Below are 19,799 nucleotides of genomic sequence, written 5' to 3'. Positions count from 1 at the left end.
TTTACCTGAATAAATAAAGTAAATAAAAGTTTAATCCCAGCAGAATAGAAAAGTCACTGAAGTGATGCATTCACTGTTATTTAAAAGTGTAGGAAACGGCAGAACTGTCAACACATCAGCATGATATTAAACCAGCACAGATTGTTTCATTGTCGGATTATAATTTGTGGACATGAACTGACATTCGAGCTGAACCTCCATGACTGTCTGTGCGCTCTAAAAGGTCAAAATGTATTTAAAGGAAATTAAAGTAATGATAACTTATTCACCAAAATAGCTATAATATACTCCACTAAGTATTTTTTCTATAGCTTTCATGCTTATCACACAGTCCTCCTCAGCAGATGGGGCTTTTATAGAAAGAAGCATTGTACTGGCTTGTGAAGCAGGAGGATAATTAATAATACAAAAGGAGAATTTAGACCTAAACTTGAAACTCACAGGAGCACAGCAGGTGCCACTGAAGTCATGCAGGTGTTATAGCTTACATGCTGGTCATTGTGTCAGAAGCTACCTCCAGTATATTCTTGAATACCTCTCTTAGTAAGATATAACGTTTTTCTGTTAAAGAAGTCTGCAGCCGTATACTCTCCACTATGAGTGCTTATGATACATGCATACATTTAGTGGTATCATGGCGCCATCTAGAGGAAGCTTTTATGTGTGTTTTTCTTTTTTTGGAACAAACTCTTTGCATTGTGCGCCAAATTAACACACAAGTGAGATTCATGACGTTTTAATACAGCCAATAAAAAACACTAGTCATATAAAAGCACCCAAAACCATCTTTAAACCTCATTATAACTATGAACAATAACAGCGTTTAAACTGTGTGTTATTTAAATGAAAAGATGTTCTGTATTTTGTTTATGAAGCTCTCTGACTATTTTAAATGACTGGTAAAATCCTCATTTTGGGGGGATTTCTTCAGAGCATACAAAGCAAGCAGAACGGGATATCTATGAAGATTGCTAAACATGAAGAGTGGGTGTCAACTCCTAATAAATCATACTTAAATATTATTCTTTCTTTTGCAAACCTAAAATATTATTTATTAAAAAATAAAATATTGAGTCCATCCAGTATCTATTACGCTTATCCTGTTCAGAGTCGCGTAGGGCTGAAGCCTATCCCAGCTGTCACTGGGCGAGAGGCGGGGTTACACCTGGACACTTCACTTGGACACTTCACCTGTCAATCACAGGTCTGACATCGTGACAGACAACCGTTCACCCTAACATTCATACAGGCAATTTAGAGTCACCAATGAACCTAACGAGCACGTCTTTGGACTGTGGGAGGAAGCCGTAGTGCCCGGAGGAAGCCCACGCATGCACCCTAAGTCTGTTCCGGGATTCGAACCAGGAACCTTCCAGCTGTGAGGCGACAGCACTAACCACTGACTTCTATTAAAACACATCTCTGTGCTTTGCACTTGTCTCGCTGCTACCATGATATCACGCCAGAGAGTATAATCATGACTGACGTTACACCTGCTGAGCATCAGCATGATAGCTTCATCATTCTGAGCTTGCTAGAATACTGATGTTAGCGTTTACCTTTAAGTACCGCTGAGTCAAAGTACGGCCCCAGAGAGCAGCTAGCATTTGGAATCTTTATTACAGGTTTATTAAAACAACATAATGTTAATCATGATTATAATTTACAGTGTGTCATAAAAAATATTAATTTTCAAGAAATCAAGATACTGTTGGAGGCTCAGCATTCAGGAGAAGTGTTGTGTCGTACCCTTAGTGAATCCTGTCACCTGTCTGTCCGCGGGACAGATGTTGGGACAAACAGTAACAGTAGGAAACTGTGCTTTAAGAGGAAATAAAGGATGGATGCATTGAGGTTTCATTGACTTCCTTTATTGTCTGAGCAGACGGCACATGGTCAAACAAACAAGCAAAACTTGCATGATCCGAAACCACTGGGCTGAACTGCTGAACTCAATATATCATCTTAAAAAGTAGGATTAGGAAAAGTTGTTCGTTCAGGCTCAGATTTGTTAATTTGTTTATGAAATCAGGTTTTTTGTCTGAAAATGAGTGTTTGGTAGTTGATGAAGAAAATATAGTCAACACAGTGTCACTGCCATGCCACACCAACATTCATCATTCACTCATTAGCTTCTAAATCACGATATATCTAGAGCTGCATGCATTCTCTGACAACTTGTTCTACAAAATGTTCTTTTTCATGTTGAGGAATAAAAATGTTTAAATGGCCACAGAGACGCAGAAGAATACAATCATGTGACGACAAACTCGCTCTCCAAACTCATTTGTTTACAGTTTTCTAACACATAATGTTACAAAATTATGACACAACTTTTAAAGTAAAATCTTTGAAAAATATATATTTTCAGTTCTCACTGACCGGCATACAAGCTGAAAGAATCTGTAGGACACACATTCATTATTCCCCACTGATGCCGATGATTGAACACAAGATGAGTCGGTGTTTACTGGTTAGGCTACCCACGTTTAGGCCTTGGTTTACGGGGGGTTCCAGAAGCTTCTGGTTTCTAAAATTGTGGTTTGACCGACCAACTACTGCCGTTCTGTTTCAGCTGTGGAGCGCCTCTCCATCTGTCTCCGTAATCTGGCAAGTCACACGTGAGATTTAATGACAATAAACAGGCTGAAAGGACGCTGACATAACAACATCATGATGGTCACGTAAAATGTAAGAATGTATGTTTGATTTGACACTGATGCAACATAGGGACTTCACTTGGTCTGTAATAGCACCGTGCGAAACATTTGCTTCTCTTGCGTCCTGAACACTCCTAAATACTTCTGGATCTTTCCAACTTTTTGGACTTGTGGGAGCTGAAAGAGGCGAACAATCCAATCAGGCAATTGGCAGTTCTTAGCCGATATAAAGTTATTTTTGGATTGTATTTTAGCATATTTAGAGGCTCAAACTAAACTTACCTCTATGCATTGGCACCATTCAATTTAATACTTTCTAAATTCATTTTCATTCGTTTGCTCTGCTTTCCTTGCCTATCATTTATGACTTTGTTGTCTACATTTCATACAACTGTGCAAATTGTCTAACTGCTAATTACTGACTTGATATTGGAGACTACTATCGGTGACAAAACCACCAAGTTTGTGCGAGACTGTTCATCAATTGAAGTAATAGTTCTGCACGAACACAGCGTGGATCCCTCTGTAGACTGGAGAGAAGTTATAGATCAGAGCTCGCTCCTCCTCAGCAGAACTGGAGAATTGATGCTTGCTCTTCATGGCTGAAGGAGACAAGAGACAGGAAGGGGGAAAAAAAACAGTTGCACACGTCAAGGGTTTCATGAACAGCTGCTATTTTGCATCAGTAGGAATGAGGGTTAAATGTCATGACTTCAGTGACAAAGCATTTTGCAGATAACGTGCTAGGAAGAATACTGTGACATCACACATTGCATGATCTTTGGTTTGCGAGGCCAATGCCTTACCACGTGGCCACCACGCCTGTAAATTAATGACAATCAGCATCCCTCCATTGAAGTCTGCTCTGTTAATCGCCTGACATACAGTACAGGGTCCTGTGGGAATCCCTTAGATGTTCACTTACTCTGTAGATCACACATGCCGTCAGTTTCGTTTCAAGTAAGTATGCAAGCATGGCGGCCACACTCATCAGATCTTTGTTGACTAAGGACACAAGTTTCTATCACATTTCAGCGGAATAAGGGACCTTGGATTTTGCAGATATTCTCCAAAGAAACATGCAAACAGTTAGTGCTTTTAGCATCCTCACATGGAAACAGATGAATATTCATCACAGAAGTCACTTTGAGCCTATGATCACTGATACTTTAGAGCAACGTCTTGCAGGTTAGCCACTTTAGAAACTTCCCTTATTATGCCTGAATACAGTAAATAAGCGTTTTGGTTGGGAGATTAATGCCTGTCACACAGCTGGAGGTACTGAGGGAATGTATGACTTATTAAATGGATATATTAAGGCATGGATGGGGATCGAACCCATGATCTTTGGTTTACGAGACCAACGCCTTACCACTTGGCCACCACGCCTGGGAGGCAACTGTCTCAAGTGTGTTCTGTTGTACTGAGGACAGCAGTGCTTGAGGACCTTTACTCTTTAAACTCACACTGAACATACATGTCTCATAACTTTTTGGATAATGATGGTAACCTGACATACAGTTGAGGTTTGAAAAATGTGAGATGCCTCACATTTTTCAAACTCCACATGCCATCACATACCATTTCATCTTTGTGTGCAAGCATAGGTTTCACAGGTTCAAAGATGAAATCTGTTCTGAGGCATGGATGGGGGTCGAACCCATGATCTTTGGTTTACGAGACCAACGCCTTACCACTTGGCCACCACGCCCTTTTTTTCACCCTAAGGGCATCTTAACACTGTTCTTCCGCTTATCTGTTCTGTTTAAAAGGTAAAGCACTTTGGTAGTAACAGAAGAAATTCAACATCTGTGTAAATGGGGGAGTCGACAGGACGGGGCAGGGCTCTGTATGCTGTTTACACATCACGCCCCTTCTGCTCCCCGACCCTGGTTCACTGTATTCCTAGTTTCAATGTACAGACAAAAAAAACAGCAGAATGTAGTGATTTCTTTGGACCCTTATTGCAGAATACAGGCTAACACCTTCTTTAATTCTGCTCAGAAATATGAAAATTAAAAAGCAGTTGGAAAACAAACAGTTACCTTCAGAGACGAAGAAGCTGGCGGTGTAGAAGCTGGCTCTGACAGCAGACGTGGTGTGAATCATCCCCGGCTTATCGATCCACTCGAAGGGGCTTTTCTCTGGATGCCACTGCACGGCGTAAAACGGGTAGTGTTTGGCTGAGGGAAACCAAAAACACTGTCAGAACACAAACATCTACAAAATAAACTTCTATAAATCTTAAGTACGAACATTACAACTATCAAGATTATACCTAATATCTTGATGTCTTCTGAATCTGAATTATCATCACACACATTTTGATTATCACATAGCTCAGCTCTGTTAGTGGGCGACGGTGCCACCTGGTGGATAGTTGTGAACTTACAGTAGTTTGTAGTGTGTTTTTGCCCTTATGTTTTCGTGTTTATGGCAGTTGCATAGTGACCAACACAATATCATGATGCTCAGACTGCAGAGTAATGAGTGCTGCCTGTTACCTTCCATGGTAGAGATGAACTCTCTCTTCCCATCAGTGTTGGTGGACAGAATCCTGTAGAACTTCCTCAGCTTGTAGTTTTGGCTGTAGTTCTGTTGGTTGAAAAGGCAGGACATCCATGTTAATATTGTTAATAATAGGGTTGTATTATGCTATGGGGTAAGTAGAAACATGACGAGATGGCCGACTCTCAAGGTTGAATGTTGAATATCTAGCGTTACAGATGTTTAAAAAAGACGAAAGGGGAAACAAATTATCTTTAAGCTTAATACAAGTAATCATCACGCATTATGAGTAATCGTCACGTGATGCTAGTTATGATTGCTAGCCCGCTAGCTACCTGTTGCTAGGCGACGGGAGCTCAATTGGTGACGCAAGGCTAAGGGCCTAACCCTACACAGGTTACAGATGACTCTTCCTTCGTAGACCACGTCCTTTCAAGGATGCAGAATGAACTGAGACGCAATGAACTATAGCTTGCTGTTAAAGGACACTCCTTCCTGATACAGGGTCACTGGAAATCCTTATTTCACCAGCAAAGGGATGTTATGGTGCGTTCCATTTACCTCGGAAATCGGAACACGGAATGGCGTCACACCCGAGTTGCGCTCTAGCTCCAGCCATTATTAGCAATACCAGTTGATAACAACGCATTATGCGGTATTTTGCGCATACAAACACCATAACAACATGTCCACAGATAGAAGTTGGACATGTGAGTACGGCTGATTTAATTGAGACACAAATAAGACAGAAGTGATAATAAAACAGCTTTCATTTACTGTTGATGCACAGAGATTTGAGGTCAGGGTTGGTAAGGTTCCTACGACTTTCAGAGTCAGAAATCCTGCACTTGAAATTTCAGACTGGGAATTCAGAAATTCCAACTTCTGAGTTCAAATGGAATGCACCATTAGGTGCCTTACCACTTGGCCACCACGCCATCTGATATCTATTGGCCAACATCAGAATCAGGATCTGCTCATCCTTCTTAGATGTGACCTCTTCAACACCATACATCTGGACAGTGTACAAACATGTTTCTGCTACGAATATTTGAGATAACAATAATGGAGAGCAATGCCTGACATACTTTGGAGCGTGCTGTGGAAAATGTCATTGAAATTCAGTCATTCCCTCGATTAAACATGTTATCTCTTATTGTAAAGATACACCTTTTTAGCCTTCTAAACCAGAAACTGCTGTTAGCTATGTCACTCTTTGTCTTAGTTTGTTTGTGTTATAGTTTATGTCTAATCCTTCATAACACCAAAGACCAACAGCAGTTGCGTTCTGCAAGAAAAATAATACTGTTCTTGTGCTTTGAAGAGAACGATGTAATGACTCTTCCCGCTAGTTATTTAGACTCCAATGTATGTAAACTTAGGAAACTGAACTGGAACAGGACAAACAGGATAAAACATTAATAACACAAACAGCCTGCAGGAGGTGGCAGAAAAAAAGAGGGGAAAAAAGAAAGGGAGCAGAAGATACCTTCATAGACAGACTCCAGCTGTGGAAGTTGGAGGTGATGTTCTCATTGCACAGAGACTGCATCAGGTCTTTGGGAAAACTCTGGAACAGACGGCTGGAGTTGGCCGCTGGAGGAAAGACAGAATTGAGGTTCAGACTAGAAGATCACACAACAAAGCTGATAGGAAGTTACATTTAATTTTCAATGTTAATTAGAAAAGGCTTTATTATTGGAATCAGGTTTAGGTGTATTTGTAAGATGTTGATCAGTGCTTTCTGTGTTGGCTCCACCCATTTGTCTGTTTTGACACCACGACTGATGGAGGTGGGAGTGATGTAGGGATCACTGTTTGATGGGACATATCAGTAGGAATAATTGCTCTTTTGTAATTTTCTAGAAGGATTCCTATAATGGGAATCCCCACCTCGTTGTGAAAAGTAAAACATTTCTTGATCCCACTTTGTTGTAGATAATCTGTAAGAAGTCAAAGGGAGTTGATGTGTGAACACAGCAGGTAATAGTCAGGAACATTCACCGTGAGCAGAGTGATGGCATTTATATCACGTGACCGGTGTGAAACCAGAAGAGCGGCACGTAACAGGATGATTTAAAACAACTGAGGTTCAAGACAACAAAGACGTCTGCAGACTGGCAGCAGAGGCATTTTATGGTGGAACAGGATCAGTCACTTTGTAACAGAATGAGGCCATATGAGAGAGCTCAACTGTCACATGATCCTGCTGTAAGGAATGTGGACATGTTGTTTAAAAGGGGAGGATACCTGATGTGAAATCGAGAGGTAGAGCCACAGACTTGGTGTCAGTGAGGGTGAGCAGGTTCTTTTTGGCTGTGAGGACGGTCAGCTGCTGGAAGCCCTGACACGTGCCCCAGATGGGGAAGAAGTCCCCGGCATCGTTGGCCTGCAGGAGAGAAGAGGGGCAGGAATGAGACGGGAACAGTGAGGAAGGTTAAAGTGACTGTGAATCTTGCAGGTATTGGCTGGTCGCAGAAATAAAAAACATCTACTTGATTTGATTGACAGGCTATTTTTCCTCTCCATCCCTTGTAGGATGGTTGAGAGCAACATCTTACATAAAGGTGTGTGACTACTTTAGTTTAAAAAAGAAAAAAGGGGAATCTATCCTTAATTAAGAGGAAAATTAAATCATGTCTTACCTTCAAAGCCAAGTCATAGAAGATCCTGGCAGCTTGAGTGAACTGTGACCTCTCAATATCTACATCTCCTCCCGGCAGCAACAACCTGAGGAAACACTTCAACGTGAGACATTCGGACTACGTACATAGTGTACAGGAACAGATCATATCTGTGCCTCACGAAAATGTTTCTTTTTCTATTTATATGGAGCTACAAGACAAACTGAAAGGAGGAAAGGAGAGAGGGCTGACACTCACCCGTTTATTGAGCTGAATATCTTGGTGTACTCTTCTTCTGTGCGATTGATTCTGAAACACAAAAAAAGGACAGAAAGAAACAAAAGATGAAGCTACATCTGTTAACTTTCCAAGACAGGAGAATGTTCAATCACAATGTGATGCAAATGAAGGTGAAACGAAAAAGTTACCAATGGAAAAGGCTGTCGTTATAGAACTCGACATACTGCCCTCATCCACAGGCTCCACCCACATGAAACCACCTCCAGCACCATGAGTGAAAGTGCTGGCAGTCAGATGGGGTTTGAGATTTTAACAGAGGAAATACCAGGAATATTTTGCTCTTTAGTTAATTTTCTAGCAGGCTTTCTATAAAGGAACACCCACATCAACTGTCTAAAAAAATATATATAAGTGTTGTGGCTAATGTAGACTTACTCACCTTGATAAGTATAATTACGGTCTGAGATTATGCTATGCACAATGCTCTTAAGGGAAAAGTACAGTAGGCTTCACATGTAAATGATGTATGCTCACCACTGACGCAGATTACTTTACGGTCAGTAGAATCTCTAGGTGGGAAGGAAAGCTACTTTTACACTAGAAACAAACTCTTCTGCGTTCACCTGATTCAGCAACTCATTCGCTTAGGCTCCGCCCATATGATGCCACATTCACCACCATGACTACTGGGGTCAGACAGGGTGTCTGGTTAAACCAAAAGCACTAGTGAGTACAATTGAGAACTCTGTAATACATCTAGTGTGAGTTCCATGATGGATTTTATATAGAAACTTCAATAATTTAAGTTCGGGCCTCAAAGCTTGGTCTCATGGTTACATAGCAAAGACCTAATGTATATGAAGGTGCACAACACTATTTTGAAGCAGTGTAACTTCATAGGCAGACACATTATGCACAGAGTAGGATCATAGGCTTTACTTAGAAACCAACTTTTTAGTGAAACAATACCTGATGTGATTAAGTGACTCATTTGCACAGGCTCCGCCCACATGAAATGACATTGGCACTATGACTGAAAGTGCTGGGAGTCTGATGAGGCTCATAATATGAAACTACTTGTAAGAAATGCTACATTGCATGTAGGGTTCAAACTTGCTGTTAAGCAAGTTGAAAACATTTAATTTGAGAAAAAGTCTAAAGATAAATAACTGGGATAAAGGAGACAAAAGTTACCAATTGAAAAGGCTGTCGTTATAGAACTCGACATACTGACCTCATCCACAGGCTCCGCCCCCCTTGAAACCACCTCCAGCCCCATGAGTGAAAGTGCTGGCAGTCAGATGGGGTTCGAGATTTTAACAGAGGAAATACCAGGAATAATTTGCTCTTTAGTTAATTTTCTAGCAGGCTTTCTTTAAAGGAAAGCCCACATCAACTGTCAAAAAAAATAAGTGCAGTAGCTAATATAGATCATAGTTGCAATGATAAGTATAACTATGGTCTGAGATTATGCTATGCACTATGCTCTTGAGGGAAAAGTACAGTAGGCTTCACATGTAAATGATGTATGCTCTAGAGATGTCAACTCTCGTTCACTTCAGTGACCCGGATCTTCGGATCTCGTTCAGCTGAACGATTCGTTCATTACATTCGTTCACCAGGTCGTTCAGTGACATTTCCAGTTTACCCGTAACTCACTCACTCGTTCATGAACCACACGGCTCCCATTGCATTACTGGTCTTCTTGTTCAATCATCACAATATAACAGTTACTTGGCCCAACTATATTAAAAAGAAAATATTATAATATTTATATAAAAATAAACATTCATGTGTTATCTCATCTTGCTGTTGTGTCAGTTTATTTTTGAGCTGTTGTAATACTGTTTCTAGTATTGTACTTTACTTTATTTCAGACACATAAGTCCCTATCTGTACAAAACACAATACATAAAATAAAAGACGAAGACTACAACTTCATTGTGCTTTACACAAAGTTACCAATGGAAAAGGCTGTCGTTATAGAACTCGACATACTGACCTCATCCACAGGCTCCGCCCACATGAAACCACCTCCAGCCCCATGAGTGAAAGTGCTGGCAGTCAGATGGGGTTCGAGATTTTAACAGAGGAAATACCAGGAATAATTTGCTCTTTAGTTAATTTTCTAGTAGGCTTTCTATAAAGGAAAGCCCACATCAACTGTCCAAAAAAATAAAATGTTGAAGTAGCTAATATAGACCATAGTCGCAATGATAAGTATAACTATGGTCTGAGATTATGCTATGCACAATGCTCTTGAGGGAAAAGTACAGTAGGCTTCACATGTAAATGATGTATGCTCCCCACTGAAGCAGATTACTTTACGGTCAGTAGAATCTCTAGGTCGGTGCAAGGAAAGCTACTTTACACTAGAAACAAACTCTTCTGCCAATTCAATTTATGATACAACTCTGTATGACTACAGAGATGTCAACAAAAGAGCAACAAACTTGGCGGAGGGTTATAACGTTGCTCACCGTCAGCACTATGTTGGTGACATGATTCTGCTGCACGTGACTTAGCATAGCGGAGTTGCAGTTGAAAAAGCTACCTGTGGTAGTTTGGCATAAAGGGGAGTGGATCTAGGGCAGGTAGAGAAAGTTGGGCACAACTACGACGCCTACGACTCGGTTCCCTTCGTTCCCTTCAAAGAGCTGTTCAAAAGAATCGAATGAAATACAGATACTTTATTCTAGGTCAGATACTGACCTAGACAGATACTGGATAGTTTTTTCTGCTTAGATCTCTGTATTACTGCCAGGATATTAAGGATATCTTAGCTAACAAGAACAAATAAATGTCCAACACTGGCTTTGTGTTTGTGTTTCACGGGATTCATTCTGATCCGGAAAGCTTTATAAGATTTCATTCACTTGGTAATCTGAACCCTTCTATTGTTGCTGGGTTTTATTGTTGTGGGTCACATGTTTTATCAAAGCACACAGAGCATTTCAAAGGAGGAAATGCTCCTTTGATACCAGCCAGAAAAAGTAGTTTCTCTGCGTTCATCAGACACAACTTCACTTCATTAGCGTCAGAATCAGCCGGACAACACTGTAAAATACCTCTGAAGATCTCTGGAAACGAGGCAGTACTGTGGGGCTAATGGGGTCAACAACAAAGGGACCCTTGGCCCCTCTAAAAGAGCTCAATCTGACCTCAGTCCTACATCTAACAGGTGTAGTCTGACTTTTTTTCACTGCGGTTCTGCCTCAGCGCCGTACCGAAGCTCAGCCGTCATGCAGCCTTTGCCATTTTACACTGGACCAAGCAATGCTGGCGTAAAGCCACCCAAGTGTTTGTTTTTACACAGCGTTCTAGCGCTGTGGAAACAAAACATGCATGGGGTGTAAACAGAAAGTGCGTGCTTCAAATACACATACACAGTGCTGTTCCGCCCTGCCGGCTCTGCTGTTTACACAGACGCTGTTACGCCTGTGTTACCACCTCAGATGCCAGCTCAGAGGTGGAACGACTTCGCCCTGTCATTACGCCTCTGTATGTTTTACATAGAAGACGAAACAAAACAGGTGCAATAATCCCGCCTTGAACTGGTAATGTAAAAGGGGCTTTATTTTACCTGATGGGTACGACCCTGGCCCCCGCTCCCTCCAGGTATTTTACATAACAGGCAGCGATGTAAGAGGGGGCAGGAGCAAACTGGTCTCCTGGGAGATTCTCCTGAGCCAGCACACCTGGGGGGCACAGACGACAGAAAGCACAGCACAGAGAGGATTAAGAAGAGGAGGGGGCTGAAAATCTACACACACTCACCTCTGAAGAGATCTAATCCCCTAACATGTTCTCACTCGCCCTTTCCACTGACACGAGCGTCTCTCTAATACTGTTTCTAGAAAGGTCTGGAACATTGCATCAAGACTCACATGTTGCACAAATCAGCATTAACCCCACCTGAAAAAGATGCAACTGTATTTATTATTGATAGCCTTTTTATGTTTTTATTTTGTCCTAACTCCCAGGACAGAACTTTTCCCACACAGAATATATCCAACTATATAATGCAGGTAGTATTTAATTAAACATAACATTGAGAAGACACAAACACAGCTGCTTTAAAAAAGGCCAACACCTGAGTGATGCAACACTTTGGTAACAACCTAACTGCTTGGTATGACAGCGCACTTGTTAACTTAAACATGGTGTAAGATCTGACCTCAATGATGCAGCACGTTTGCTCAACACATCATAATGTGTCAATGTTCTCTTATTCTTATCAGTAAAATCCTCTTGGTTGAAAAAAAGGAAGTGTAATACAGAACTCTTGTTCACATCAACGCTAATATTAGTTATGGTGGATGATTAAAGGTAATTTACTGTGACTAGTCATTGTGTTGTTTTAAAGTAAAGTGTAACAGTGGAAGCGGATACACTGTAGTTTGCACATGTCAGGCTGTAACTAACGCACATTGAAACCTCTTTAGCTCGTTGTGTTGTATATTTATTTGTGTGTCATGTTTCCTTGTATCTATTGTGTTTTATATTACATTTTTATAATGTGTATTATATTGATGTGGTACACGTCATTAAGGTCATTTTAATCTATCCTCATTACTTATTGTTATTATTTGATGTTTGTCTCTTCCTTGTTACTGTATATTTACTGTGTATTTGTTATTCCTGTGCTCACCTGCTGCTGTAACACATTCATTCTCCACTTCCTCCTTCTTGTTCAAATCTTCATTATGAGCCCAAGATAATTTAAATGGCCAAAAATACTTTTACTAGGTGTAATTTTTGTTATGTTCACAGTATCCTGAAATAATTGTACAGAATATTTCGGGGAGTGAATTGGTCTGGCTGATCAGTTTTCAATGAAGAACAGAAGCCTACAGAAACATGCTCCATATATTAGTATGAAACATGCACTGCGTTTAAATATTTCAGTCATGTCATAAGAGCACGCGCACACAACAGGGACACGTACACATACACCTTTTCTCGAACATTCTCAATGAGAATTACATAATAGATGTCATAATCGGACGAATAGCATTAAAGCCGGTCTCTCTACAAAGAAAAGACGGGCTAAAATATCTCTTCATGCGGGTCAATCTTACCGATGATCGGTCGGTAGTTGAGCTGCTGGTTTCTCCCCGCAACGCACGCGAGAAAGGCGGTCAGCACCGCGAACACAGCCGGCCGACACATCCAAACCCCCGCGCAGGATTCTACACAGAGGACCGGTGCAGGTTGAGGATGAACAGAATTTAAAAAAAAGAAACAGAGCTGCTGATAAAATAAAAGAGACAGAATAAAGAGGGATGGTGAGAGAGAGGCTCAGGTTTACTGAGTAACGATCCGAGCGCAGATGCAGCCTCCTGCCTGGTGATGCTGTGATCAGATGGTGATCCTCCTCTCCTGCTGTCCTCCTTTGATCTCTCTCTTCACCTCCGCGCGGCTAACAGGAGATTCAAGTCAGTCACGTGTGGAACTCCCCCATAGACCTACGTCAGCTAGAGAGGCCTCCTCTTTTTCGCACCTCCTCTATAGAGATGCACCAGACAGATCAGACTCCCTACCTGTCTATACAAAGACTCGTCCACAGCTCAGGTTAAATACCCCAGTTTCACATACGTACAGATCTAGAGTGGGCGTGTCTTGCTCCATAGATCTGTAAGGTGTCTTCTTACCAATAATTATCAATGAAAACATTTAATGGCTGTTCTGCAGCAGACAAACAGTGTTCAGTTGTCGCTGCATGGAGGAATCTGTGTAGCTATCTCCTAGCATCTAATTGATGGGTTTAAAGGGACACCTCCTTCTTACATAGAAAAACATCAACTAGAGACGCTTTTCCTTACGTAGCCCAGCAGAGGAATTATTTTCATTATTTAATGTTAACAGAAGATCTGCTGTTGTTTCTGCAATGATTTACAGACCTTTTTGGCACTTTAAGCTCATTGTTTGGACTATATTTGGAGTGAGATGTTTAATCTCAAGTTGCTTTGCAAAAAAACAACAACATTACAAATAAATGTAATATTACTCTCTCATTGTGAAGTCAAGAAATATAGATATATAGATATAACTTCTAACAAGAATGTGAATGTTTGAGGTCAAAGGTCACCTTGTAACAAGATGATTAATTGTACCACTGGAGTGAGGGGTCATGGATTAAAAAGCAGCCTTTGTGAGAGAAGCTTAAACTCTTCTGCTTTAATATTATTCTGTCCCAGCTTATCACAGCGCTGCAGCTGCTGGGAGAAGAAACAACTCCAAGCTTTTTATTTATTTACTTATTTTTGCAACATGGCATCTTTGTAAAAGAAAAATCGGTGCTATTACTTCTTTGTGCGTTTTTGCAGATGCTGCATCTCTGCTGGAGCTCTTTAAACTTCACAGGTTCTGCTGACGAAACATTTCTCATCGGAAACATGTTTGTTGTAACGTGTCAGTGTGTCAGCAGGTCCTGTCACTGTAGAAGCAAGACACGTCGTGTTGTCTGAAATGTTCTTTTCTTATCAGATTACATTTCTTATCACTATTAAATGTGTGCTTTTAGTGTGTGTGTGTGTGTGTGTGTGTGTGTGTGTGTAATAAGGCAGTACAGTAGCATGCACCATCAAAGTTATTCTCCAGCTTGTCCTTTGAGTAACGGTCATTATGAAGAGAGAGAGAGACTGCATGAGAGAGAATGTGTGTGCATGGGATCATTTAAAGTTCTGAGTGAGCACTGCAGTAAGTTGAAGGTGTTTCACAGCGTGTGTGTATATGTTTGTGTGTTAAGTAGATGATGTCAGCAGATTGTGATGCAGGTACCTCATGGATCAGTGACTTGAGCTACAGCACATTGCAGAGGGACATACTGCGCTGCACCTCTACTGAGGAACCACAAGAGGGCACACTCCTCCCAGTCTTAGTGTCTGTGGGACGTGAGATGTACAAGTGTGTATACAGTATGTGTGTGCCCTGAAAACAGATATTAAATAAATGCACAATCATCAGGGAAGTGAGAAGATTGTTGGTGTCAGAGGTGTTCTGATTTCCAGTTTTGGTTTGAGTATTATAGAAAGTCTGAGCAGGCTTTGATTAAATGAAGGAAAAACAGTTCACATGTAGAGCAAAAGAGGCGGACTGCATCGGCAGCTTGTTGTTTAAGACGTTCCTGATGAGGTATCAAAATACAGCCGAGCTTCCGACACTCACCCCAGTTCAAAACGTTGTGCATGTGTGCAAGAGAAAAAGAGGGACTCATACATTCAAGGACAACATGTGGGTTTGTGATTGCGTGTGTGTTTACGCGTGTCTCTTCTGCCATCTTGTATGAATGAAGTCCAGCCCACAGCTGAAACGTGCTCCTGCTGCGCCTCTGGGCAGTTCAATTTGTACCGGAGAAAAAAAAAATCTCTCTTCAATTTGTAATCACCAAATCATAAAGAGCCCATTCTTCCCCCTCAGCTGTGATGTCACACTGACACACGGAAGCTCCTGAGACTCGATTTGTGTCCTCCTTAAAATATGTGCACATTGTTCTGCTTTAGAATACTAAAGAGGAAAGAAATAGGAAACATATTTTTTGTGTTATTAAAGATCCAAAATGACAGCGTAAAGGAACACTCGCAGGTATGAAAACACCTGACACATCAGCAATCCTGCAGCTCTGCAGGTCACTAGCTGGAGAGGACTGCAGAATATGAAAGCAGCAACAGAGCAACATATGTTAATCTGAAGTAGGTAGAAACCGAACCAGAGCTACAAAGAGAACGGGTATTGGACAGAAACATGACCTCGGATTAATGCTGCTGTTGCCTTGTGTCTGTTAGACGTGTCACCAATGATGATTCAGGCTCTGTAGTTAGCAGCTTGTTTTGACCTCTTCTCATGGTGTCGGAATAACTGGTCAGAATTGCACATCCACATTTAGTTGTTAATTGGTATTAGGATAAAAATTGGTTGCTGTCCAGGTAGAGTGATCTGGATAAGTTCTGAGCAATAAAATAAAACACACATTATTTGTATCATCTGTGTTGTTTTCATATTGTGACCTTAAGCTCATGAACACAACGAAGTCAGAAAAAAGGCTTTCAAACCCGGAAATAAGACCATCAGAGGAGAATATAAGTGCAACACTAAACTACCATTGCTTGGGTAAAAAGAAAAAAATGCCACAATCAAAGAAAAGGCGGAAAATCTAGAGTCACAGAGATGAGGCAGACACAATGAAGTGTAAAAAAAAAAGGGACTAATTGTGCACACTTTTGGAGCATCTCTTTTCAAAGACCTTTGTGGTTTTGCACCAGGTTGATCATGCGAAAAGTGACTGGAGGTTGTTGTGAGAGAGTCCGAGAGTGAAGCTCAAATCCAGCATATTTTGCTCCCTCTGCGCACCTGGCCAATCGTTGTGTGCAGCCGTGGCTTTGCTTCTCAGATTGATGGTTTGAAAAGAAAAAACAGAAGTCAAACACCCAATTCTTATAGTGGAAACGTGAGGGGGGTTTAAGACACTGTTCAACCCTCTGACGCCAAATGAAGTAGAACTTATGAGCAACGCGTCTATAGGAGACATTGTTTTATTGTTCTCTGATTTATGTAAACAGGTATGTGTAAATATTTGCTGACATATTCACGTTGACCACTAGATGGTGGTATGTACCAACTCTGTGGGGTGACTGGTCAGGTGATGTTAGTCAGGTGTTTGAGGTCAAAGGTGAGCAGGAAGTTTTAATTGAGCCCACATTTTGCAGCACATGGTTCTTACTGTAAGCATCGATAACTTATCAGGACTATAATCAGACAGAAATGATCCGGATCAATCACCTGTTGCATCTTATCATCATCACCACGGTAATACTTGTTGTCTATATCAGTCACCATGCTTGTACAATCAGGAACATAAGCCAAAGATCTCTCTCTGTTTTGGGTGAGTCCAGGACATTTATTTCACCTGTGCAGGTGACTTAGTTGACTGATAGTTACAACCATGCAATCACAATCACTTTTCTAACATGATACATTTCATCATCTGTGGTACATGTAGTTTTCGAGCAGTTTAAAGGGCAGAAAGTCGGATTTGCTGATATGTTCTTTCCTCCAACATATTCGCAGGTATTTAAAAGTTTATAGCAAAGCAAAAACAAACCCAGTTGCCTTCAGAAGTTCTTCCTGACCTTCTCTTTGAGGTTCATTCACATTCATGTCACATCATGTTTTTTTTTAGCTTCAGGATTAGTCATTTCATTGAGAAGAAATAAATCCTTGAACATTGAAATGCATGACCAGATAACCCACTCTGAATGGATGAACAAAGACATTTTAGCGTCCTCATCTTGCAATCTGCTCTCCGGAGTTTTAATCAGTGTGATTTATTCTTAGAAGACAGCGCTGGGGGTTTGTCTCGGTGACGCTTCTGCAGGAACAAGATCATCACCTCTCCATCAGTGTTAGCATGGGGTGAAGGTGAGGTGAACACACGACCAGCCTGATGGATGGAAGGTGTGATAATCAGCGCAGTGGTGATAGGTAGTAATCAGAGCGACAGGAGAGAGGAGCGCCACACCCACATGACACATACAGGCAGGCCCTGCATTTCAAATCACATGCTTCTTCTTTTTTCTGCTATACATACTGCAACCTCTCTTAGGAAGTATATTTTAAATGATTAATTCATGCTTGAACTTTGATTCTCTTGCTTATACATCCTTCACAGTCCACAGCGCATCTCTCTCTGCTTTCTGCATCTCAGTCGATGTGACAAATCTCCGCTGTGCAGTGCATTGTGGGTTAGTATCGCAGAAAAAGCAGCTGCCTTTCATATGGTGAAGTGCGACTGGATGCGGTAGGACATTCTGGTAGTTTTGAGTGCATATATTAGGACCACAGTGACAGGGACCTATTAGTTTCTGAAGTACTGTTCTGAAGACTGGAATTTAGCATTTTGGCCGCCTTGTTTTTTGGGGTTTGAAGTGACTATATTTGGACGACTGGTTGGTTATCATTGACTCTAAGTGGGAGTAACATCGACTAAATGAACATCATGCTGTGTTGAAGAAGACTTGATTAAACTGATTAGGAAAATGTTTACTGAGGGAATAAATCAAGAGAGAAGTAGGACCATTTTCCCATCACAATTAAGCCGTTTTCCCGCTGGCCAAAAAACCAGCTAACACCCGGCTTTTTTGCTAAATTCAGACCCGGGTTAAATGACTCTACAGTAGACCCGGGTAATTATTGCCTCCGCTCCGACCTGTGTCGACTCGCTAAACTCCTCCCCCTTTCCGGCGTGATGCTATGCTCCGTCGGTAACTTCTGCGACTCCTCGTCATCTCAGCTACAAATTCCGCCCATCTCCGTCCGAGCAGCGCTCGAACATCGTTCAAAATTTGTTGGCGCTGAGTTTGATACACATACTGAATTAATAATAGATACAATAAAGACCTAACCACTGTAACATCTCACTGTTTACTATGTCTCCAGCGCATCAGACGTAGACGCAGCAGAAAAGAGACTGACAGGAGTATACTTCACTGGCAATGGGAACAGAGACAATCTGCATTTATAAGTGGTTCTTCCCATGTCTGAAAAACCTGCGTCAACGCGCTAAATGTAGGTGGGAAAGGGGTATTAGATTTCTTTTCGCAACCAGAGTATTCGCCCCCTACATGCCAGTAGAAGAACTGCAGGTGTAAGGCACATCCGCATTGGCTTTGCTTTTGAAACTTAGAGGCTGCGTCCAATTCTTACATACAGTCTTTGATCTAGACATTCAATATATTTTATTTCAAGCTTAAATACTGTGAATGGAAGTGAAAATGCAGGAAGCACAAAAGTAAAGAGAACGGTGGCCATGAGAGCACAACACAAGGTCAACAGGCTGAAGCTTTCATCACACGGGACCGGGAAGGACATTCAGTGCTGTGTGAACTGTAATCATCACCTTGTGGTTCTACACTCCACCTGTCAGTCACTGTATTAAGATAAAGGTGGCAGTAAAACAACAAACCAAGACATGCACGTTTAAATCTGCTGTGTGTAGAGTGTCACGCGTCTAAGTACCAAAACATCAGAGATAAGCAGACACTCTCCTGCTCTGATAAACTGCTTTCATTCAACTATTTATCTCAGGCACTTTATGTAAGCTTCATAACTTTTCTCCATGTTACTTATCTAATATTTCATTGCTCTTTTTTTATATATTGCTTCTCTGAGGTGCTTGTGCATCTCAGCAAATCTTATTATATTCATGTTTCTACTGAACGGGGGAGTATCATGAAGGACATTATTGCCTTTTATAAGCAGGGCGCTGAAAACTGCAGATTCAGCTTTGATAAACGAGCGGAGTAATGGAACAAACATATATTGTTCATATTAGTGTGCTTTCTTTGTTGGAGCGCTGATTCATCAGGGGATTGCAGGTCAAAATGAAACTAATGAAATTTGGAAGTGTTTGGAAGAGTATCTTTTTAAAATTCATGACTTTTCATCCTGTCTAAACAAGTTAAAAATATATTGGAAAAATATATTGGAAAGGAGACACAGGGAGGGAGGGGGAGTTAAATACAGTTTATCTTCGGCCATGTCCGCACGTACAAGGGTACTTTTCAAAACGTAGCTTTTTCTCTGCATTTTGGTCATTCGTCCACACACAAAAAACGTTGTTTAAGGTCACTGATCTGTTGTAAAACTCCGGCCAGGATGAAGACATGTAGATGGGGTAGACCGTGTTTTTGGCTCATGTCAGGCTGTGCACCATTATCTCCTTTGTGAGGTGTCACAAATGAGGCGACATTCCTTGCAAAATGACGGA

General features: G+C 41.2%; 1 protein-coding gene and 5 non-coding genes across 6 annotated transcripts; 3 read left to right on the top strand and 3 right to left on the bottom strand.

Annotated features, from left to right (window-relative positions):
• Positions 1-1,693: 1,693 nt before the first annotated feature.
• Positions 1,694-13,420, bottom strand: LOC138606428 (gamma-glutamyl hydrolase). Its single transcript, XM_069678896.1, has 10 exons — positions 13,344-13,420; positions 13,114-13,224; positions 11,616-11,730; positions 8,051-8,101; positions 7,814-7,898; positions 7,419-7,557; positions 6,658-6,764; positions 5,165-5,255; positions 4,706-4,843; positions 1,694-3,262 (listed from the first exon to the last, which is right to left on the bottom strand). Exons 2-10 carry the CDS (start codon positions 13,202-13,204, stop codon positions 3,141-3,143), a joined length of 939 nt encoding a protein of 312 aa, XP_069534997.1. The 5' UTR covers positions 13,205-13,224; positions 13,344-13,420; the 3' UTR covers positions 1,694-3,140.
• On the bottom strand, positions 3,978-4,049 carry trnat-cgu (transfer RNA threonine (anticodon CGU)). The gene has a single exon. It is a non-coding gene; the product is annotated as a tRNA-Thr (tRNA).
• Positions 4,300-4,371, bottom strand: trnat-cgu (transfer RNA threonine (anticodon CGU)). The gene has a single exon. It is a non-coding gene; the product is annotated as a tRNA-Thr (tRNA).
• On the top strand, positions 7,005-7,060 carry LOC138606643 (U7 small nuclear RNA). The gene has a single exon (XR_011309368.1). It is a non-coding gene; the product is annotated as a U7 small nuclear RNA (small nuclear RNA).
• On the top strand, positions 9,368-9,423 carry LOC138606644 (U7 small nuclear RNA). Its single transcript, XR_011309369.1, has one exon. It is a non-coding gene; the product is annotated as a U7 small nuclear RNA (small nuclear RNA).
• Positions 10,135-10,190, top strand: LOC138606645 (U7 small nuclear RNA). Its single transcript, XR_011309370.1, has one exon. It is a non-coding gene; the product is annotated as a U7 small nuclear RNA (small nuclear RNA).
• Positions 13,421-19,799: the final 6,379 nt, after the last annotated feature.

The sequence above is a fragment of the Semicossyphus pulcher genome, unplaced genomic scaffold (genome assembly GCF_022749685.1).
Source record: "Semicossyphus pulcher isolate SPU_LCO1_2020_fin unplaced genomic scaffold, fSemPul1.0.p SCAF_3, whole genome shotgun sequence".
In the NCBI taxonomy this organism is placed as follows: domain Eukaryota; kingdom Metazoa; phylum Chordata; class Actinopteri; order Labriformes; family Labridae; genus Semicossyphus; species Semicossyphus pulcher.
The sequence above is the reverse complement of the archived record's forward strand: the minus strand, read 5'-3'. Positions and strand labels throughout refer to the sequence as shown.

What these genes read in the sequence shown, in the direction of transcription:
- LOC138606428 (XM_069678896.1), bottom strand. Translation starts at nt 13,204, where the DNA reads ATGTGTCGGCCGGCTGTGTTCGCGGTGCTGACCGCCTTTCTCGCGTGC. An exon ending in GCCAGGGTCGTACCCATCAG is followed by an intron (nt 8,102 to 11,615) that starts GTAAAATAAAGC and finishes TTTGTGTTTCAG; the next exon opens with AATCAATCGCACAGAAGAAG. An exon ending in ACCTCTCGATTTCACATCAG is followed by an intron (nt 6,765 to 7,418) that starts GTATCCTCCCCT and finishes TCTTTCCTCCAG; the next exon opens with CGGCCAACTCCAGCCGTCTG.